The sequence below is a fragment of the Alosa sapidissima genome, chromosome 1, assembly GCF_018492685.1.
Source record: "Alosa sapidissima isolate fAloSap1 chromosome 1, fAloSap1.pri, whole genome shotgun sequence".
Lineage (NCBI taxonomy): Eukaryota > Metazoa > Chordata > Actinopteri > Clupeiformes > Clupeidae > Alosa > Alosa sapidissima.
Window position 1 is genome coordinate 39,693,748 of NC_055957.1, and position 23,075 is coordinate 39,716,822.

A 23,075-nucleotide genomic window follows, 5' to 3' on the forward strand; every position below is an offset into this window, starting at 1 on the left:
CTTACAGAGCTAATGACGCATGGCTGTTGTGTTTTAAAGACACGAATGTGACTCATCATCAAGAGGCACGCATCACATAATATGACTGTGCGTGCGTAAACACACACAAGACCATACTTAAAGACAACACATGCAAACAGTAATAATTAAGGTCTTAACATTTTCACGCCAACCTCACATTAGTATGAATAGGACACTTTTATTCAGGAAATAAATTACGCTGTCAATTTGTACCCAGGTGCACACATGGCTTCAACAGGAAATAACTCCACTACTCAGGAAAAGCAGCAGGGAGCATGGATCTATCTACGGTCCAATACAGTTGGGTCATAGTGACCTCTAGAGGCCATTATGGGGATTTTATGTTTGGCAACAATGAGTGATAGAAAGCATGTTGCTTAAAATGTTATTAGCTAAACACTACAGAAACAAACCACAGAGAATATATTCAGTGCAAGATGCTCAAAATACAAATTAAAAGGCACAGTATAGTGGCAAAGTGAAACGTCATGATCATGAAAACACTAAAAGAAAATATCAAGTCAGACTATGTTGATGGTTCTACACTTCGCAAAAGGCTGGTGGTGTCTTTCATCCTATAAAAAGGAGAGAAATAGAGAAAGAAATGAAGAAAGAAAGGAATTCTTTCAACCCTTTTTGTTCTCATGAAGTGATTTTTGTTCTCATATCCTGATTTTGATCCTATTCAGAATATGGTGTTTACATAAACACAGAGAACCCCAGTTATTAATATCCCTGTATACATGATGAATACTAGTATCCTGGTTACCAACAATAAAGTTCTATTAGCACACATTAGCACACATTATCCTTCTAATGTGGCCTAGAAATCTAGACGCACTCTAGCGGTAGCAAATGTAATTTGCTGCCCGGGCTAGTCTAGCAACTCTCCGTTGGCTTGCGAGCTGGAAAAATTAAACTTCGATAGGGCCAATCACATCGCGTATATAGACGTTAGGCGAGCTTAACATAATGATTGATGGCAGAGTTGCAACGGTTCGGCTTGAATTCCCAGCTACTTGAAAACAAAGAAGATGGATGTATAATATAAGTATACTCTTTTGATCCCGTGAGGGAAATTTGGTCTCTGCATTTATCCCAATCCGTGAATTAGTGAAACACACTCAGCACACAGTGAACACACAGTGAGGTGAAGCACACACTAATCCCGGCGCAGTGAGCTGCCTGCAACAACAGCGGTGCTCGGGGAGCAGTGAGGGGTTAGGTGCCTTGCTCAAGGGCACGTCAGCTGTGCCCACTGGTCGGGGTTCGAACCGGCAACCTTCCGGTTACAAGTCCGAAGCGCTAACCAGTAGGCCACAGCTGCACCTGTGTTGCTGTTGGCGAAGAGCGTGACACGAGTTAAGCTTATTTTAAGTTGGCAAAAGTTTGAACTAGCCAACTAGCTCCGCTGGTGGGAAAACACATGGGACTCATGAGTTGTAGCGCTGTCCTATTGCGTGCAGAGGGAATTTGAAAGACAACCGATTATCCCTCCCCTTGGACTGAGGACTGCCAATGGTATATATATATATATAAGTATATATACTTTTTTTTATCCCGTGAGGGAAATTTGGTCTCTGCATTTAACCCAATCGGTGAATTAGTGAAACACAAACAGCACACAGTGAACACACAGTGAGGTGAAGCACACACTAATCCCGGCGCAGTGAGCTGCCTGCTACAATGGCGGCGCTCGGGGAGCAGTGAGGGGTTAGGTGCCTTGCTCAAGGGCACTTCAGCCGCAGCCCACTGGTCGGGGCTCGAACCGTCAACCCTCCGGTTACAAGTCCAGAGTGCTAACCAGTGGGCCACGGCTCCCCCAAAGTGAAGTGGTGAGTCCCCAGACCCTACATTTTAATGTGGGTCTGGCTCGTCAGGCTACTTCTAATGCATGAGAAACCGGGATAAGGTGTACATAGAAAAGTATCCTGGGTTCTTTCGGAGTGCTCCAGCTAGCATAACCAGGTTACTCAAAACCAGGATACGGGCTTATTCGGGGTTCTGAAACCAGGATATGATGTTTACACATGCAAATGCAAAACCTGGATACTTCAAAATCCCGATCATAAACGAGATACTGAAGTGCATGTAAACGCAATTATTGGCTCTAAAATGATGACACAAAAGCTGCAATGAATTTGACTGTACTTACATATTAGCTATCCTTTCCAGTCGTTCTTTAATACTCTCCTATAGAGTGAGAGAGAGAGAGAGAGAGAGAGAGAGAGAGAGAGAGAAATACTTTCCTGAAAATCAAATCTATCCAACATATTTATCACATCTATGACTGGGCTCAGGTCTGTCCTTACACACAAATCATGGACAGGGCTGTGCAGTCATGTAAAATGGAGAGGTTACTGCCATCCACTGCCCCCTGCTGTCTGAGACCTGAAAGTGTCCAGCAACAAGAGAGAGAGAGAGAGAGAGAGAGAGAGAGAGAGAGAGAGAGAGAGAGAGAGAAGGGAGATGGGGTCTACCTGAGAGTGTGGCGGTGGGGAGCCAGCTGCTGGGTGTGTGGCCATGTTGGGTGAGTGAGGAGGGCTGGGAGACGCCACCTCAGCTCTTCCTCTGGCCTCCTCCTCCTCTTCCACTGACACAGGACAGAACACAGGACGTTGGTGGAGCTCAGTGCGCGCTCTACGTATGCTTTCAACATGCTTGCAGCACAACTGGTGGCTAGAGTGATTCAGTGAAGTGACTTACGAGTGACTTTGGGTTCTGAAAGCTCATCCAGGCTTGGCACTTTCACAATATCTATTATCACCGGGCTCCTCTGAGAAAAACACACACACACGTACGCACATGCACAAAAGATAAGGCGTTAAAACTTGCTTCCTCTCTCTAGTCCAAAAATAATCTTCTCAGGCAGCTACAACAATCTCTCTCTGTAGTGCTTCATTGACCTGGGTAAGGGGGGGGGGGGGGGGGGGGGTGTGTTGAGCATCACCGCGGCACTTGTTTTGCTGTAACAATCTAATGATAAAATAGCTGTAGAACTCTGTCTATAAGTTCATTAGCAAGTTCATTGAAGAAACCCAAGCAACCACACCATAAGTGTATCTAGATTAGCTATGAACCAAAAATGACATTTTACCGTGACTCAAAGAGCTGTAAACAGTGTTGTAAGGCTGCGTGTACAAATCCGCTTGGAGCTCCAGTAGAATTTTGATTTTGCGACGAGAATTCTCGGTCTAACCGTTGAAGTGCCGAGTGAGTGGGTGGAAATAGGCCACCCACCAGCCCAGCACCAAACTCTGAGCACGGTAAACGAAATCGGATTTTTAAGGCAATAAATGTTGCTGTCCAAACCAGACAAATCTACACACCTATGGCTACTGAAAAATGTAAGGTTCATTTATCAAATGTTATTTTGAAGTATTAAAAAACATTTTTGTTGTCACATTTTCAAACGAAAGGGGTGGAAATTAGTGCTTTTACGATACCCAGTGTCTAAGAGCAAAAGCTCTGAAGTGTCCCAAATGGTGTGTTGACGGAGACAGACGGAGGGACATGAAGCAGCAGCCCCCAGCAGCAGCGGAAGCAGCAGCATGTGTGTGTAGGTGTGTGTGTGTGTGTGTGTGTGTGCGCGGCAGCAGCACCTGGGTCTGACTGAGGGCCAGACTGGTCTCCAGCAGCAGCACGCGGCTCTCCAGGTTCTCCCAGTGGCCCTGCTCCAGCACCATCTTCCCGGCCATGGAGCGCTCCAGGGCCTGCACACGGCCCTCCAGCACGACCAGCTGGCCCAGGCGCTGCTCACAGCGCTGCAGCTGGGCCTCCATGGCCTGTAGCCGCGCCTCCACGCAGGGGGGCTGCACAGGACAAGCACACACAATGGAGTACCCACATGCCTACTTGGGAGTCCCAGCAGATACTAAAGGTCACAAATATGTCAATTCTTAGAAATTGGTGACAAATAGGTGACAACCATATCAAATATCAAAAACAATGGCACATTGCCTTGCACTGTGAAGAGGGAAAGATGGACGGGGAGTTCTCACTATAACTGGGGGAGACTCTGTTCCAGGGCTCTCTTCTTCAGCCTCCTGCAGCTCCTCCTCCTCCTCGCTCCCCATCAGCTCCTCTGGCGGCTCCTGGTCGTCTGAGGACAGGCTGAAGAGGACGCTGGGGGTGACGCTGCCCATGTGCCTCTCCACCAGTGGTCTACCATGGGCCGCCTGCAGAGTGGGTCGCAAGAGCTTGCATGGGTTAATCTGATAATGCCCCCCCCCCCACCATCTGTCCAAAGGGTGCTGCCTGCACGTGTTTCCACATTAAGATGGACACCTTCCCCTTCTGAGGTAGCCATTAAGAATGAAGCAGTGGAACACTGTCACAGAGCGCTGTGTTACACTTCAGCAAAGCACTTCCTGTGACCCAAGTGTGGCCCCTGCCGTTATTCCCACCTGACGCCCTCGACAGTGTAAATCAAACTGTGTGTATGGGTGGAGGAGCACGGGCAGTGTGGGTGTGCGTCTCTGGTGACGGAGAGCCGTTGGGGCAGCAGAGCGGAGCGCCGCTCTTGGGCCAGACGTGAGGACTTACCACTGGGGCCACGTGCTGGTGCTGGGAGATCTGGGAGATCTGGGAGGGAGAGGGATCTCTGGTTCCATACTCCTCAGGGGGGAAGGAACGAAAACGCACCCTCCTGGGAGGAATGTTGGCTGGCTGCCACAAACATGGAGGAGAAGAGTGGATAGTTTATTCCTGGCTCGAGTGAGTCTTGGGACGAGCACACTTTCTTTTCAAAAATCGCATCTAGGCACTGCTCCAATCTGAGCCAAATGGGATCAATCAGACCATGTGCACCACATATACTGTTTTTAATAATTCTCTCTCGCTGGTCCGATTAACCAGATCACACAGAGTGATTTTATTCACAGCTGGCTGGCTCTGTGGTTATGCGTTGTGTTGATGTGTGAGCTATCCGTCGTACCTTGTGGGCCTTGGCGAGCTCTTTGTGCTTCTGGATGGCAAAGTTGATGATGTCACACACGAGGCTGACTTTCCTCTCAGCAAAGCCGAACTGCAGAAACTGTTGCTTGGTCAAGCGAGGCTTGTAGCTGAAGAGGTCCCGCAGAACCTGAGGTCAAAAGACAGTCTCCGTTAGTGGGCAGACACTGAGCCCCTCTGTCTAGGATGACTGCAGCTTTTGGAACATGCAAATACAAGCAAAGCACTCCCTCACAACCACATTGCTGACAATAATTTACTCTCACATAAGAAAGTGTGCATGAACACACAGGCACATATGACACAGTAAATGTGACAAACCATACTATCCTCAAGCTCTGCATTCACAACATTGGCATGTAGCCTTGAAGTGCAGTTGAGCAAATGTGCGATGCAGCGTAATCGCAGGAAAGAATTTAATAGAAACAATCCATGAGTTACTCAGAGTTGTGGCCGGCTTCCAGCTGTGGGCCGTGCGGCGTGCGATGGAAAGGTATGATATCCGCTGCTAACTGCTGCTTTCCTGTTACACAGACTCTAATTTAGAGCAAATGCACAGGTCCGCAGTGAAGAACACCCTGGTGTGCCAACCGCACTTCACCCAAACCTGACCGAATTCAGACCCCCCCCCCCCTCCCATTCAGAGAAAGGCAGTGATATGATATCACGAGCATATGGGCTCTGCTCAGATATTACTACTGGACTTTCTCAAAGAGTGAAAAACAACAAAATACTTGAATTATATAAGTAATTATTATTTTTTAAATTATGCTGCAAAAACTGTCCCCATATCTTTTGGGAAATGGAAGGTAAAGTGCTGAGCCTCTTTCACAAACATATGGCTAAAAAAATACTTAAATAAATTCTGCTCAACAGTTCTGGACTGAAAGTTGGTCCATGGTCAAAGGTCATGTGGTTTGAAAATGAATTTGAATGGCTCCTGCTTTCCAGCTAAACACTGAGGGATGATCTGAGATGAGGACTTGGACCCACATGAAGGCTCCTCTTTTTGTTTTTTTTCCCAAAACTCTCACTTCGCATCTTCCCTTTCTTCTCCACCACCACAGGAAATGTGGGTCTAAAATGGCAATTACTCAAGGACTTAGGGGTGAGTGCTGGTTGAAAAAGTGAGCACACGTGTGTGGTTGTGTGCGTGGGAGAAAAGAGTGCATTGAAAATGTATATGGGATGTAAGGAGAGGAGAGCAGCACATGTGCAGAGCACCAGCTCCCTCTGGGAACTAAGAGCTGTGCAGGTCAGAACACTGAGAGCCAGGGGAACTTTTGCTAAAAATACACTACACATAAAAGGTTCCCATGAACAGCATCAATTAACATTAACAGTACTAATAAAAAAAAAGGCCAATATCCTTGCCAAAAGAAAACGTTCACATTTACACAAGCACATGAAACTTGCCTCATCAGAAACGCCCGAAAAACAAGATGGTTATGGCGTGTATGAGCCCATGCTTAAAGAGTGAATAAGCCTTAAGTGTGCACCCTGATATTAACTTTTACTGACTGGCTGCTATTCAAGTCATAATTACATCTATGTCTTCAATGGCTTTAGCCTATTTTGAAGATAAGTTGGGTGAACCAAGATGACACAGGGGCGAGAGCCGACCTTACAGGACCCGTGCTGAGAAAAACAGGCCCCGAACATGAATGCACCCAGCCCAGCCACCACTTCCCTAACGTGGAAGCAGCACAACTGGAAGCACTTTGCCATATTGAAGCATTAGAATGGTTAGAGGTGGACCGAAAGGGAGTCCCTGCCATTTTTTTAAATTATTTATTTACTTATTTTTTTGTGGGAGGGGACGGGACGTCCCTGCTTCTTATTTGCAGAAACATACGAGACCACAAGAGGCAAGGCATCTATGGCCTAGGAGCCTCAGTCCCTGGAGAGCTCATAGAGAGTACTAGACATGATGAAGCACATGCTTGCCAACATAGAGGAAGGGGGAAAGGGAGAAGTAAAAGAAGGGACTAGAAAGAGAATCTTAATGGAAGAGGTGCATTAAGAAATAAAGGCAAGAGTTTTTGACAGTGCCAAGCAATAAACAGGAGGGGGAGATTGATCGTGTCACACCACATTTTTATGAAAGCTGTGCAGAAGGAATCTCTCGTCTTTTTCAGTGCCAGCAAGACCAGGGTAATATTCTTCAAATGAATAAAGCATGCTTGCAAACGAGAAAAACACACAGAACAGAGAAAAGAAAAAAAAAAAAACACCTGAAGCTCTATGCCGTTTTCTTTTCAGACCGTACACACAGCTGATTTACCTTATACACACTCTCCACAAACCGCAGGTCAGTGGCTCCAGTGAGCTCCACTGAGAATCCCATGAGATGCTCTGCCAGATACGGTGAGTAGGAAACAAGTGCATGGCTTACAATGGGCAAACAGCAGGCAGGGTCACCACGGGCCAACCTGTCAACAGAGAACGGTCATCACATCTGCTTTCCTTATAGACAGTAAACATAAACAAGTAAAGAAGACAACATTATTTTTGTACAGGGAAGGCTTTCTGGCTTAAACAGTGATGTGACTTGCGTGCAAACAACACACACACACAGTATGCTAAAGACTCCGGGGGAGAACAGTGAGGCAGGAGACGGAAAGCAGCACCGTCTGATTGACGTGCCGTGCATGCCGTGAGGCCGACAAATTAAGTCATCTCTCTGGATCATCTTCAGCAGATTTATGGCAAATGCGTCTCGGCTCTCTATGGCTGTGTGCAGTTGTTTGATGCATTTTCCTTTGCTCCTCAGATCAGAGCGCACACAGCATCTGATGTCTTCAACTGGAGCCCTACCAGGGGACCAGCACTGGTTAACGTAAAGCCTGTTTACAAAACATTACTGCGCTGGAGGGGGCTGAGGCCAGCCCTCTTCTAACCCGACTTCAAACGCACATGTGGGACAAAGGAGTGCTGCTGGGGCCCTCGCTGAAATGTTTACACAATTCAAGATGTTTGGCTCCGTCAGCAAAGGCATGCTGTTGAGTCAACTGCCCACTGTGCGCTTCATATTTAGTTTGACTGCATATGAGTGTGTATTATGAAAGAACTGTGTGATGGATTGAGGAGCACAGAGGACTTAGAGGACCTTGCTTTTGTCCCTAGCGTCCAAATCTCCAGACAGTGATCTTCATTTGTAATTCATTGTGGTTTTGGTAATGATACGGAGCACACATGCAACTCCACATGGGACATGGCATGCAAGGGCAACAAAAAGGCCTACGCAGCAGAAGCCGTAACATAGCAAGACTATATCTATAATTTCTACAGGGTTCAGTGAGGTTTAGAAACAATGTCTTTGTAGGTAACAGATTCAGAAGCGGTGAATCTGATGTGTTTGTTTGTAGCGTACATTGACTGAATATAGACAAGGAGAGCTGATTTGGTTGTATTCTCTTCAATATTGATGGAAAAAAACATGGCGAATGCACTCTAGTCTCACTAGTCATTTGCATCAGAACTGAAAAATGCTGCAATCCAATGCAGCATACTTTGGAAAAGCGATGAATATCATATTTTAGTTGCTAACACACTAGTTGAATTTGACAGTGGAATATATATATATATATATATATATATAGCTGCAGTGAAATGTAAGCTGCTTTTATATGCTGACGACTCTGCATTACTGGTCTCTCGGAGTGATATCAGTGAGATCGAGAAGACTCTAGGTAATGAATTAGATAGTATTAGCAAGTGGCTCATAGACAACAGGCTTTCTATACATCTGGGTAAAACCGAGACCACTCTATTTGGAACAAAAAGGAAGTTGTCTATAACAAATGCACTAAAGGTCACTTGTAATGGCACTGAAATAGTGTCTCAGAAAAGTGTCACATATCTGGGGTTAACATTAGAGCAGTCATTAACCTGTACACCTAATGCTGACAAAATATTATCAAAGTGTACCGGTAAATTGAAATTCCTGCTACCTATTAAATGCACCCCCACATTGGTAGAGATGCTTTTAAAAGGGTAGGACTTCTGAGCAGTTAAAGTTGAATCATATGTTTAATGTCATAATTGTCTCTGCTCCCAAATATTTACACACTCATATAGAAATGGTTCATACACAGCATAATCATAATACTAGGGCCAGTGTCCGTTCTTGTAAAGTGCCCAGAGTCAACAATGCAGCCAGAAGTGCTTTTTTCTATACAGACATCACACTGTGGAATAATCTGTCACTTTCCCTCAAAATTCTAAATACCAGAGAGGTTTTTAGACATCAGGTAAAGGCATTTTTATGGAATAGAGTAACAGATTGTTTTAATTAAAGTAGATAGATTATTTCATGTGATCGGGGATTCTCTGATTTTAGAATGCTCCTCAACTTTGGGTGTTTTGTATAATGTATGAAATATGATTGTCCTTGTCCTGCAATAGGTCTTATGTCATGTGTTAATTGTCCTAACACCAAGGACCATGTTGGAAATAAGTGTTTGCACTTGCCTTATCCTTTGGATTATGTTCTTCTTATGTTATTCTGTCAAATCCAAAATAAATCAAATCAAATAATAATAAAAAAAAAACACTCCACAAAAAAGCAGGTGTTTGGAGTGTTCCGTATCTATGTTTGGATGTGGATAGGCCTATGTATGGGTTAGTGAAGTGATAATCTGAGTTTTAGTGTTCACACTTTCCTTCAATTACTTTTGTTAACAAGAACCATGGGTAATCCCTGAGCACCTAGAACTCTGAAACTGAGAGGAAAGTGTAGACTAGGTTAGCCTGGATGAACTCAGATGAATCTGCTCTGCTCTGCAGATCAATCACACCCTTCAACCAGATTTCAAAAATCCCTAAAAACCCAGGAACCAATCAGAACCGCACATACATCATGGGATGGGCTTTAAAATATGACAGACATGAGAAAACAGGTTAGTAACACTGTTCAGTTTTAAAAGACACAAATGTGTAGGTCTATTTTCTTTGGAATTGAGTACACAAATGCATTTAAATCCTTAATTTAGAAGAAGTATGTGTTTTTGTACTTTGCTGTTAAAGATTTGGCATGTACCCAAGTTGAATGTACCCAATTAAGTTGAATTTCACTGCTTGTATGCCCCCTTGGAAATCACAAGTGAACTGACAGTGTCCAGACGAATTCTCTTTTGTTTTCCTGTTGTCTATCTTATAAGTTCACTCCTTTTATTTTCAAACAAAGCATTACATCAATATCCCTTCCCACCCCTGCCTTAGATATCGATTATAGCCTACAATGGGATCATGGACCCTTAAATCGTGAAAAAAGGCATGTATAAAAATATGAATGCTAATTTGACAAGAAAGCATGTGATGCATAGAATTTCCAATACAATGAAAAATGAGGGTAACATTTGTTTGTACATACCCTTCATAATTGACATCTAGTGGATACTTCATTGAGCGCAGGCAGGCCTCTAGTTTCCTCAGAGATCCCTTCAAATCACCGGTTGCAATCATTGTTATCCTGGGTATCGTTTTCAATAAGTTTCCTGTTAGACCATTAATGTCAAAAATGACTGTCTAAGCAAAGCTATAAACGTAGTCCAGGCTTGCTAATGTTGCATTGTCGTTAGCATCTACTCTTTGCCAAAAACACAAGTGTTGATAATATCTAGTGATGGTGTTGTGTTGGTACTAATGCACTTCGCAGCTATGATTGCCTAATATGGATGTAACATTGCGGTAATGCGGTAACGTCCTAGGTACGTTTGTGCTTATGGTAACTTTTTTTACATACCAGAATGTGATTAGCTAATGTTTAATGGCTTATGCTGCTAGATATCGATAAAGTTACAATTAGCCTAGCGTTAACCTCAACGTTACAGCTCGCGGTTGAGTTTGGAAGCTCCGTTTTGTTTGGTCCCAGCACGTCAATTGGATTCATCGAAAATGTAGGCTAACGTTATTATATAATATTGATGGTGAAGTAGAAAAACAAATACAAGACAGACAGGTGATATAGATACAGTAGATATGCCAGAACATATGCTATTGCTAATTTAGCGTTAGTAGTAACGTTAACTAATATGATAGCTTAACACTCAACGTTGTTACCACATTGTCATTTAATGTCTGTCAGCAGCTATATGGGAACAAGAAACATTACCCAATATGATGCCAGACGTCAAACGTTAGAATGTATTCACAACGTGTTTGTTGGTTTGTTTTTACCGGTTATGTTCGTCTCTTACTGTCATTGGTTGCTATGTATTATAATGTGTCAATATAATCTTGTTGAAAATGTTTGGCACATTCAGAATCATAATTCTAACAAACAACTCCTGTACGGATGTCATTTTATGTTTTTTAAATGTGTGAATATATTTAATGCATTACCATCGGTTAGTTTTCGATCTTATAAAATAATATAGTCATACCAAGTTAGATTTCAGAAGCACTAAGAGAAATCATCATATACTGCACACTTTGCGCTGTCTTTACCTACTTGTGTGTGCGTCACTTCCACCATCAACAAACGCGCTCTGAAAACGTCAAATGTGAAACTCAGTGCGTGCAAAAGAGGGAGGAGAGTAGAAGGAGGAGTCGAGGAAGCTGTATGTTGAGTGAGTGACGAGGGAGATTAAAGCTACTGTGACAGAACACAAGTGTCTCCACAAACTGTAGTGATCTTGTGTAATTGGACACTGCATTCTGTTACGATGACATCCCGTGGAGATTGATAAAGGACAGAGGACTATTCCTATAGACGTTGTGGTTACATTGAACAGGATTTCGTCGCGGCGGCGGTAGAATATTCCATAAATACAGGTGGGTGGTTCTGGTTATCTACTCAAAACGCAGCAACAGAGTTACTAATGACAGTCTGTTCAGCCAATCATAGACTGTCGTTTCCTGTCGTATCAATCTTTCTTCGAATGACTGAACAGGTAGGCGGGTGTTGTGCGTCTATCTACCGTGATATGGCCATACAGTCTGGAAGGTCTAGAAACCTAAACTTCATTCACAGTTGAAAACATGCATTGTACGCTACCTCTAACAGTTTTACGAATATGATGGTCGTATTATAGAAATTAACCGAATAGACTGGTAGTGCTACAATGCAAGCAGACGTCACATCAACAATAGGCTACTTTTCTTGTAGCAGATGCCAGCTACCTTATTTGGTTATGCAAATCGAGGTTGGGAAAAAATACTCGCCTGTTTTATTGTTTATTTTGTCCCATAGAGGCATCTTGATACATCTGTCCTGATTCAGTGTTGACAAACAATTGTGATTTACACTAGGTATTCATAAGCATGATTCATGCATTCCCACAGCAAAGTATTGTAATGCAACCTTCCTTTATTGTTTACAGTCCACTCATCCTTCCTGTCATAGACAACACATTACCTCGAATGTTTCAAGGTCTGCCATCAAATGTCTCAAATAATTGTTTTTTATTGTGATACCTTAACTTTAGGATGTTTACTGCTACTGCAAGGAAGGGAGGGTACATGTGCAGGCTACTTTGAAGTTTAACAGCTACTTTGAAGTTAAGCAGTTGTAAACAGGACCTGAATAACTTGCTGAACTACTTGAGCCCAGGCATGATACATATCACTTAGCTCCAGTCTTGGCTTTGGTGGAGAATGCTGACTAACAAGAGAAATGGCTTTACAAGGTCAAGGAGGCACACAGAACATAGGCCTACCCTTTAAGAAAGCATCCGGTCAAATTAATGTAATGTAAAGAACGTAATGTAATAACTGACTGTGTCAAGAATTCTTCCAAGTGGGTTATCAACCAATCCAAACCTTTAACAATCATGTCATCATGATGAAGTGGGGGCTCAACCCCCCCAATGTTCAACTCAAAGTTTCATGGCCAAAGCACCATCAGAGAAACAGCAGTCTACACACACACACACACACACACACTGAAACAGCGGCGCTCTGGAGCAGAGCAACAGGCCCGTGCACTACAGGAGTGAGATGAGAGAATTGAGAGTGGTGTAACCACAACACTGAGAGGATTAGTGTGCTACTGCACTGAAAATAAAGCTGCATTCAATCCGGCCCTCTGCTTGCAATGAGACGAGGCAAAAATGGCTGCTGCCGCTTATAAAAGGCCTAAATGGCTTAGCCTTGTTACTGTCTCGACGGATGAGGTAACAGTTTAGATGGCTGAAAAGGGAAGCATTAGGCTAAGTCATGGCTGTAATGCAGAGAAAGTGTGAGGAGTTCCTCAGACAGTGTATTTTTTCAGCTGCACATTGAACAATTGAGTGAGCATTTAAAAGGTCTAGAAAGTCCTCACCTAGCAAATTCAATCTGGTGCTAAATGGACATTCATTCATTTATACTTGGCCAGCTTTTCCTGTTACCTCAGACAATTGGCAAAATTAATTGTGATGAAATGTGAGCATTTTAATATGGGCATCCAGTTCTTCTGTTGCTATGTTTGGGCGGCTAAATTCTGAAAGGAGTTACAAGCAGCAGCATTGTCAAAGTCACATAGGTGAGAAGGAATCCAGTAACATAAACTCAGCTGAAGATCCGGATATCAAATATGGATTCGGCCTGGAGGGATAGACCATATTCTCAATATTAAGCAAAGATCGACTGAGCTTCGTTCAGCAGCTGATGCTGCTCGGAAATTATGAAAGGCCCAGAGGGAAAACAAATCATGCAGAAGTCATCTTGTTGTAGCCAGCTTGATGCTTTTCTTTATGATTTGTTTCAGGCCGATGTTTTCCTGATGACTGCAATGGAGATGCTTGATATAACATGATTTTACAGAGACCTTTTTTACTGTTACTGCGTCATAAACAAATAACAAAGCTGCCTAATCTGGAATATACTCATTTTGCAGAACGCTAGGAATACTCTCATAGATGCCCCTAAAATGAAAATCCAAGATACATCATTCATTTAGAATATTACCAGAAACAGATCACACTGTTTAAAGACAATAGTCTGTGACAGTGTGTTATTGTTATAGTCCATATAGGCTATTTCTCACAGTCCATGTGAACAGCAAACAATGTGCTTAAAAGTAGCTTTTTGCACAGCTTTAATTCCTTCACCTGTGACTTCTGCCGTGTCCTGTCTTGCAGATCTGCAGATGGGTCAGGGTTTGTGGAGGGTGGCGAGGAACCACCAGCTGCAGCAGGACTTTGGTGATCCGTGCTACCTGCCACAGGAGCGTGAGGCACAGAGAATGGGGCAGACGGCGGGCGAGCACCTCGCCGCTCGCCGCAGTGCACCGCACTGCCAGGTGCCCGGCTCCGACATCAGCCACCTGCTGCGCGTGCGCAAGGGCAAGGGCGAGCAGGGCTTTATCGACCTGGAGATGCTCCCGCCCGAGCTCAGCATCACCATCCTGTCCTACCTGAATGCCACCGACCTGTGCCTGGCCTCCTGCGTGTGGCAAGACCTGGGCAACGATGAGTACCTGTGGCAAGGGTCAGTGAGACCTACACACACCTTCTCACTTTAACTTAAATCTACATTAACCTAGCCACTGGTCAGTTTGGATGTAGAATGTTGTCCCTTGCTAGACTAGGTTATGATGCAAAGGTAGAGGGATATCTTTTTTTTTTCCTTATTTACAGTCGTATCAGATCGCCCCCTATTACCACCAGCCCTGTGTTTCCGTCCTCTTACGTATATGTGTCACTTACTATTCATTTCTATACAAACCAAGACGGCGGATTCCTAAAGAAACGCAAGCACCCACACCATAAGTGTATCTAAATTAGCTATGTACCAAAAATTACATTTTACCGTGAGTCGAAGAGCTATAAACAGTCTTGTCAGGCTGCGTGTACAAATCCACTTGGAGCTCCAGTGGAATTTTGAGGTGGCGACGAGAATTCTCAGTCTAACCGTTAATGTGCTGTTGAAAGGGTGGAAGTAGATGACCCACCAGGGCAGCACTAGCCGCCGAGCGCGGTAAACAAAATCGGATATTTCAGGCAGTAAAAGCCCCGATAAGAACCAAACCAGATTTTGTTCAAATCTACACACATATGGCTACTGAAAAATGTAATTTTCATTTATCAAATGCTATTTTGAAATATTAAAAACCATCGTTGTTTTAGAATTTTCAGACGAAATGGGTGATAAATGGAGGTGTTGCGATACTTGTCAGGCTCGTCAGTTTAGGTGGATATGTCTATATGTATTTTGGTCTGCACATGCTCTGCACATGTACTTCACGTCGAAGGGTGAGGTAGTCAATGTAATCGTATAACTAACTAAGATGACAAAATTGCTCAGCTTCTCTGCAGTCTCACATTCAAAATATACAGCGGGGGAAAATAAGTATTGAACACGTCAACATTTTGTTCAGTAAGTATACTTCCAATGAGGCTATTTGCATGAAATTTTCACCGGACATTAGGATTAACTCAGATAATCCACCCATATAAAAAAAATCCAAACATTAAAGTCCATAGGTAGAGTTATATGTAATAAAGTGGAATGACACAGGAAAAAAGTATTGAACACGCCTGCTGAAATTTCTGAAATACTTTGCAGAAAAGCCTTTATTTGTAATGACAGCTTCAAGGCATTTCCTGTATGATGAAACTAATCAGTCACAGTATTCTGGTGTGAGTTTGGCCCATTCTTTTAAACAGATAGTCCTTTAATATGGAAGATTCCAGGGGTCCCTCTTGTGAATCCTGATCTTTAGTTAACTTCCAAAACTGTTCAATTGGATTGAAGTCAGGGCCTTGATTTCCTTTCTCTGAAACCAGTTGAGAGTTTCCTTTGCTGAATGGTTTGGATCATTGTCCTGCTGGAAGGTCTAGCCATGTCTCATCCTCATCATCCTGGTGGATGTAAAGATTCTCCCGGAACAAAATGACTCCATTCATCATTCCTTCAATTGTATGTCTGCTAGTATCATAAGATGAAAAACAGCCATGATTCCACCACCTCCAAACCTCACTGTTGGTAGGGTATTTTTAGGGTGATGCACAGTGCCATTTCTCCTCCAAATATGGTGTGTAGTATGACATCCGAAAAGTTACATTTTGCTCTTGCCTGACCAGGATACATTCTCTCAGTATTTCATAGGATTGTACAAATGTTGTGTAGCAAACTTGAAACGAGCTTTGACATGTTTTTTCTTCAGCAATAGAGTCATGCGGGATGAGCGTGCATAGAGGCCATGGCGGTTGTGTGCATTACCTATGATTTTCTCTGTAACAATTGTACCTGCTGCCTCTAAGTCTTTCTGGAGCTTTCTCCGAGTGGTCCTTGGCTCTTGGGCTACTCTTCTGACTTCCTGGTCAGAAATCTTGCAAGGCGATCCTGTGCATAGCCAGCTGATGATGCAGTGATGTTCCTTCCACTTGCAGATAATGGCTACAATACTGCTCGCTGGATGATTCTGAAGTTTTGAAGTACATCTGTAACCAGTCCCATTGATATGTTTTGCAACAATAAGGTTGCAAAAGTCTTGGGAGAGCTCTTTGCTTTTACCCTTTATCATGAAATGTTTCTTGTGTGACACCTTGGTAACAAAAAAACTTTTTATAGCATACCAGTATGTACTAACCCAGCTAATATAAATTTGCACAGATAAGAGGGATAATTTCTCTAACTACTTATAGATTCCAGTTTGTTCCGTGCCATTCCTTGCCTTTGTGTACTGCTTTTTCTTAGTCTGTTCAATACTTTTTCCCTGTGCCATTCCACTTTTTTACTCATAACTCTACTTTTAGACAGTAATGTTTGGATTTTTATATATGTGTGGATTACCTAAGTTAATACTAATGTCCGGTGAAAATGTCATGCGAATAGCCTCACTGGAAGTATACTTACTGAAAAAAATGTTGACATGTTCAATACTTATTTTCCCCGCTGTATATACAGTGGCAAGAAAGTATGGGAACCCATGCTAAAGTTGACTAAAAAGAGGAATAAAAAAAAAAATCATCTTTTGGAAATTGATTTTAATGCCTTAATAAAAAAATTAGGGAAAATCCAACCTTTAAGGACACCAATTTTCTTTGTGAATGAATAATGTATCCTAAATAAATAAATGTTTGTCCTTAAAATACAGGGGGCATACGTATACACACCCCTATGTTAAATTCCCATAGAGGCAGGCAGATTTTAAAGGCCTGTTATTTTATGGAACCAGGATACTATGCATCCTGATAAAATTCCCTTGGCCTTTGGAATTAAAATAGCACCACACCATCACATACCCTTCTCCATACCTAGAGATTGGCATGGGGTACTTTCCATAAGATCATCTCTTAATGCAAAGCAAACCAGCTATTAGGCTAACTGAAATAAAACCATGCCAATCTCTAGGTATGGTGAAGGGTATGTGATGATTTGGGGCCATTTTAATTCTGAATATATACTGCTGAGGGTTATACTATAAAGGGAGGTTACTGGCTTACTCTGGTAACTTTGGGAGTAACCACTGATGTTTAAAATAACGCTTTACTGTATGTATTGCTTCTGAAGTGACGTATTGTTTTGAGATTAGTGGTAACTCCCAAAGTTACTTGGATAAACCAGTAACCTTGCTCCATAGTATACCCCTCTGCATTCTCTGGCTAGAGGTATTATTGATTTTTTTTTTGTCTCTGCCCTGAAGGTTGTGCAAGTCCACTTGGGGTCACTGTTCCATATACAATAGAAGGGTGCCCGCAGGCTTCTCCTATAGGAAGCTCTATATGCAGCTAGATGAAGGAAGTCTGACATTCAATGCTAACCCACAGGAGGTGAGATCTTTTGAAACACCACCACTATTGTTTTTCTCTATGGTGCTATATATTACCATAGTAAAAGATCACAAGCACAATTGAAGTAAAATAAGCTAAGTTGCATGACAATATTAGACTTTTGCAAGGATTAAAACCAGCCTCAACTGAATTACCACAGGCCTTCACTTAGATTGTAATAAGTTCATTCATCTGCTACTGCTTAATTAATAATTACAAGCCAGTGATATGGTTGCTAGCTATTGTCTGTTGTGATACAAATTTGCTCATGTTTTGTATTTTATTAATGATTTTACATTTCAAATACTTTGTTGAAAGCAATTTCTCCCTTTCAAACACACGCTACATAGCCCTTAGCCCAATTCATATCACTAGGAGCATGTGTTCCACCTCCCATAAATGCACTCCCACGGCTTTATCCTCCACCAGTGGCTCTGCACACCCATGCAGGCCCTCACGAGAGGCCGTAACTGCAGCCCCAGATCATTCATGACAATTCCTCCTGCGCTATTAAGTGGATTAGCACCACTTTTCCCCTGCACTTAGCAGCCATGTGATAGTTGTGGTTTCTCTTGGACCAAAATGGTGTGTCTGGTTTTCTGTGTGCCACTCATGTCCTAATCCTTCTAGCTCCGTGTGTGTGTGTGTGTGTGTGTGTGTGTGTGTTTATGTGGGTCTCTCTCTCCTCAGGGTATCGGTTACTTCATGTCTAAAGGCATCCTGGTCGACCACCCGCAGGAAATAGCCAAGTTCATATTTTACACGAGAACGCTGAACTGGAAGATGCTGCGGATTTATCTCGATGAACGGTGTAGTAAAATTCCCTTTGTGATAATCTTTTGTATTTTCATCCTATATGCTTGCAAAATCAGGATAAAAAAGTTAGAGTATGTATCCCTCAAAATAATGTTGGCCTATAGACTGTAGAGTACTTATGGTAGATTGTAAAACTTGTAAATATGTAAGGGATAACAGCTGCCAAAGTGTCCCAATAAACAGAATTAATGGACAAGGCGGAGGCAAAGAACTCCCCGACGGGCAAGGGTGGGAAGTTTCCTCCGCCAAGTCCTTTTTGTAGAGAATATGAAGATATCCTTAATGGACAGAGTTTATCCATGACTATAATGCTGCTGTTCTTCCAGGAGAGACGTCCTAGATGAGTTGGTTACACTGCACAACTTCAGCAACCAGTTCTTGCCCAATGCGCTGCGGGACTTCTTCAGGCACATCCACGCCCCAGAGGAGCGGGGCGAGTACCTGGAGACGCTCATCACCAAGTTCTCTCACCGCTTCTGTGCCTGTAACCCCACACTGGTGCGCGATGTTGGCCTCAGCCCAGGTGAGGGGAAGCTTCACCTGGCCCCCAGAGGGGAATACTTATCTAGCCTGAAGGTGCTAGGTGGGGTTTGTGAGGGTGCCATAGCGATAGGGTGACCATGGCAAATAGCAGTGTACTGGGGTGAAGGCAGTGCCGCTAATTAAATCCGGCTGTTTTCTATGAGTGGAGAACGTACAGAACACAAGCCCCACAGGAGCGCCTTGATTTTTAATGCAGAAGTCTGCTATGCTGTTGTTGGCGCGGTGAACCCAGGTGTATTTCAATCTGTGGCGCAGGTCTGACTTTGCTCCACAGGGCAATTCTCCCATTGAAGCCAAATTGTGAATCACCCCAAAGCACTTATCTGGTATGGGGCGGGGTGGCTGGCACTGAGGAGGATGGTTGGCACTGCCCAATGGCTGTGCTGATGGCGTCAGTTGTAAACAACATGGATGTGTATTTTCTTTGGAATGAAGTAAACAACTATATGTAAAACATTTGTTTACAATAAGAGCTTACAATATGTAAGAGTTTAATGTAGCAACTTAAGTTTAATTTCACCAGTGCTCACGCCCCTTGGAAATTGAAAGACAACCAAGGATATACAGGCCGATGGTCAAACGAGAATCGGTCTAGTATCAGCCAAACTAGAGCAGTTACACAGTTGGCCACCCTCTTCAGATTTGAATTAGTTTTGATGCTGATGTTGATGCTGTTGTGATAAATGTGTAGTAATTTTTCTCTACATACTTTTGTGCCACCATGGGCCTCAAGTGTTGCAAGTCACCATGATACAAATCGTGTGTGTGTGTGTGTGTGTGTGTGTGTGTGTGTGTATATGTATGTGTGTGTGTGGGGAGGGGGGGGGGTCTTGATGATGCCTGTTATCTCAGCTGACTATGATACAAGCAGAACTGCACCAGTGGTCCAGTGTTCCAGCACTCTACCGTGCTGTCTGTCCACTGAAGAGAATGTGTAGGAAATCCATGTACTAACACTGTCATTGGCCTCTAAAGCCACTGTAATCCAGATGGCTTAAAGTGTTAGCAGAGGAGGGCACCACTCCAACCAATCCAAGCTCAGCATTGTAACAACATCTGGCTGGGCTGGGCGATTGTACCAACCTAGGGGGAGGAGGGCAAGGTTGAGTTATTGTAAACTTGGGCTAAAGCTGGTAATCACTGGAGAAGATGTGCTCTTTGCTCCTCAACGTCCGAAGCAGCTCTCTCACCACACAGCAGAGCAGTTGCTTATTTCCCCTTCTGTCCCTGTCCTTTCAGCAATCTCTCCCTCTCTCTCCCTTTTATTACTCATCCTTTCATTCCATACTTCCATTCATGTCCTTGTTGTCTTTCACAATTCTTCTCTCACAGGCTTCTCTCTCCCTCTCTCTGTCTCTTGTTTTCTTTCATACACACACACGCACGCACGCATGCACGCACGCACGCACGCACGCACGCACGCACGCACGCACACACGCACACACACACCACAGGCTGGTAACGTTATCCCCTTTCTGTTCTTGATTTCTTTAGATGCAGTGTACGTGCTCTGCTACTCGCTCATCCTGCTGTCCATCGACCTGACCAGCCCGCACGTCAAGAACAAAATGTCCAAGCGGGAGTTCATCCGGAACACACGCCGCGCCGCCCAGAACATCAGCGAGGACTTTGTGGGTCATCTCTACGACAACATCTACCTGATCGGTCATGTAGCCGCTTAAAAAACAACCCAGCTGGTAGAAGCAAGAGAGTGAGCAGTTGGCAAATGTAGTATGTATATATATATATATATATATATATATATATATATATATATATATATATATATATATAAATGTAACAACTGATGTTGCTATAAGATATATTGTTATATATACATATACATATAAGAAGATTTCAAACGACAGCACTGAGAAGAACTCTGCTATGGGGAAGAGAGGGCACTCGGAGCAACGCACGTCTGTCCCACCCGGGCTCGGGAAGCTTTGGTGTTTCAATACTGGTGTAACCTACACAGACAGGGCAGCACTGAGAATTCCAGCGGGTTGACCCGCAGTGGGAGGGAGAGTAGGCAGACAGGCTAATAAGCTGGCATAATACGGCACAGTATATCCTCAGCAGTAGTATACAGTATAAACAACAGCAAAAAGCTTAACCGTACAGGTTCGTAGCAAACTTACTTAACAACCGAGTCTCCAGACACATGCTATAAAATCAGCTGTAACTGAATATTACAAGTACCATTATTGCTGGTAGTCATAGAGTGAACATATACGATCGGCGAGTTTCATAATTTATGAGTTTAGAGAATATTCCGTTCCAGTTTTTAAATGAATGTCAATATTTTTTTAACAGAAGGATTGGTAGTGGTATGAAAGAGGGCTTTCACTTGATACACACAACCTTAACGTTTGCCCCAGCCATTTGACCATAGATCGCCTCCATTCTATTCTTTTAAGAGGGGTTTGAGGGGGGAAAAAAGAAGTTAAGGGCAGAATCTTGAGTTTTGAATTGAGCCAAAGTTGTGTTAAATGAAGAATTTGTGTTTGTGCTTGTCATCTTCACAATCACTTGTTACAGATTGTTGCCACTCTCCCACTCCACCTTGTAAATGAAGCACTAAGTTACCTACGTGGCACTGTAGGAAGTGAATGTTTTCATCCTTTGGTTAGGTTTTCCCTCCATATTTGTAGTCTCACCCACTCTGCTCTTGATAACACCGACTGTGAATATACAGTATGTCTCTTCATCTATCGCCTTCACTCTTTGTTTCTCACTTGCTTTCTAAAGCTTTGAAGAGTCATCTGGAACATTAACGTTGCTCAGTTGCTTTGACTAGACAGGATTGTTTCTGCTCTCGGAACAAGAATGCACTTTACTATGCTCCCTCCAGCCTTTCACCTTGCTGTCTAGCACATCTGAAGGACTTAACTTCTCACCATTGACTTTATGATTTGGTTTAGATCTTTTGTTTGTTTTCTTTTCGAGTAGAGTGCCAATAGGTATGTGTTGAGATGACAGAACTGACATGCAAGCATCAACAAAACATTCACTGAGTTTTGAAGAAACATTGTTTTGTTTTATTTGCACATCATGTATATATTTAAGTATAGAGATTTATAAACATAAAATTTTATTTTGAAGTATTTTAAACTAAATGCTTGTGTTTTTCCTCTCGGTAAATGGAGTCAAGCTTCCATTTTGCACTTCTTTGAAATTTGTACCTGAACGTAGTTGTGTGAATACTCAACCACAAGCAGAAATCTTGTTTCTATCTTCATATTTTTCCACATTGCAAATGGAAGTGATTGAGATTAATCTTGAGCTATATGAAGTGGCTGTGATCGACAGAAATTGCAACAGCATATTCTGCTGCATAAACATGTTATTTTCAGCTAGTTTTTCTGTATGCATAGGACTCATGGTTGTGTAGGAAATTGCCATGTTGTTCAAGCTGCATATCTAAGGCAAACTTGCTAAAATTATGATATAACATTCAAGACTGGTTTTTGAATTACACTGGACTAAAACACTTTTAGATTGTATAAAAATAAAACTTTCTGAAAACACTGTCAGAAGCTTGATAACTCTTCATGTAGGCACATACCCTGATGAATGTGTCGATTTATGAGTCGATTTATTTATTTATTCTGTGAGAAAGGATTTGTGGGGTTCTCTTTATTTTCCATGTAAGAGAATGCTTGGCCTGTATCTGAAGTTAAATGGTGAAATTAGGGTGAGTGTTTTAACTGTACCCAGGGCTGAGGTGATGGGAACCCACAAGCACTTATTTTAAGGCCAGTCCTCCTGACCAATCCCTAAGCACAGACCTTTTTTTTTTAGCTTTTCACATAGTAATTCACAGGAGACCACGCTGACGTAACCAATATTTATGGCTAGCGTTGTTCAAGTAAGGCTTGCCTATGTATATCAGTCAGGGTCCCAGTAACTGTTTTAGGTCTCATTGACCTTTACATATAGAAACACTAGGTGTTCACATGATGTGTAAGATAGGCCTATAGTAGGCTAGCTGTAGGCTACTGAGGGGACCGTGACCTCTGAGAGGGATATGGAGTAGAG

General features: G+C 43.0%; 2 protein-coding genes across 8 annotated transcripts in view; one reads left to right on the forward strand and one right to left on the reverse strand.

Moving 5' to 3' along the window:
* The window catches only part of cep44 (centrosomal protein 44), a 22,439-nt gene extending 10,991 nt beyond the window's left edge, over positions 1 to 11,448 (reverse strand). The window contains exons 1-11 of one of the 6 annotated variants that reach the window (XM_042086804.1): positions 11,090 to 11,171; positions 10,349 to 10,472; positions 7,259 to 7,406; positions 4,958 to 5,104; positions 4,567 to 4,689; positions 4,023 to 4,199; positions 3,624 to 3,833; positions 2,728 to 2,797; positions 2,502 to 2,614; positions 2,177 to 2,214; positions 175 to 596 (exon numbers count right to left, since the gene is read on the reverse strand). In XM_042086804.1, the coding sequence (XP_041942738.1) occupies positions 548 to 596; positions 2,177 to 2,214; positions 2,502 to 2,614; positions 2,728 to 2,797; positions 3,624 to 3,833; positions 4,023 to 4,199; positions 4,567 to 4,689; positions 4,958 to 5,104; positions 7,259 to 7,406; positions 10,349 to 10,440 (1,167 nt within the window). In that variant the 5' untranslated portion in view covers positions 10,441 to 10,472; positions 11,090 to 11,171 and the 3' untranslated portion in view covers positions 175 to 547. The other 5 variants (XM_042086788.1, XM_042086767.1, XM_042086777.1 and 2 more) reach the window with 5 other exon arrangements.
* Positions 11,449 to 11,530: 82 nt separating this feature from the next.
* On the forward strand, positions 11,531 to 22,567 carry fbxo8 (F-box protein 8). 2 transcript variants are annotated; one of them, XM_042086818.1, is made up of 6 exons: positions 11,531 to 11,751; positions 14,040 to 14,388; positions 17,549 to 17,675; positions 18,366 to 18,484; positions 18,818 to 19,014; positions 20,529 to 22,567. In XM_042086818.1, the coding sequence occupies exons 2-6, from the start codon at positions 14,048 to 14,050 to the stop codon at positions 20,714 to 20,716; spliced, it is 972 nt and encodes a 323-aa protein (XP_041942752.1). In that variant the 5' UTR covers positions 11,531 to 11,751; positions 14,040 to 14,047; the 3' UTR covers positions 20,717 to 22,567. The 2 variants fall into 2 exon arrangements, with proteins under 2 accessions (XP_041942752.1, XP_041942762.1); XM_042086828.1 differs by having other exon boundaries at positions 11,531 to 11,750; positions 14,037 to 14,388.
* Positions 22,568 to 23,075: the final 508 nt, after the last annotated feature.

Excerpts from the sequence above, each read along its gene's own strand:
- fbxo8 (XM_042086818.1), top strand. The coding sequence starts at position 14,048 with ATGGGTCAGGGTTTGTGGAGGGTGGCGAGGAACCACCAGCTGCAGCAG. Across the intron at positions 14,389-17,548 it reads GATGAGTACCTGTGGCAAGG|GTTGTGCAAGTCCACTTGGG; the intron begins GTCAGTGAGACC and ends TCTGCCCTGAAG. Across the intron at positions 19,015-20,528 it reads CGATGTTGGCCTCAGCCCAG|ATGCAGTGTACGTGCTCTGC; the intron begins GTGAGGGGAAGC and ends TGATTTCTTTAG.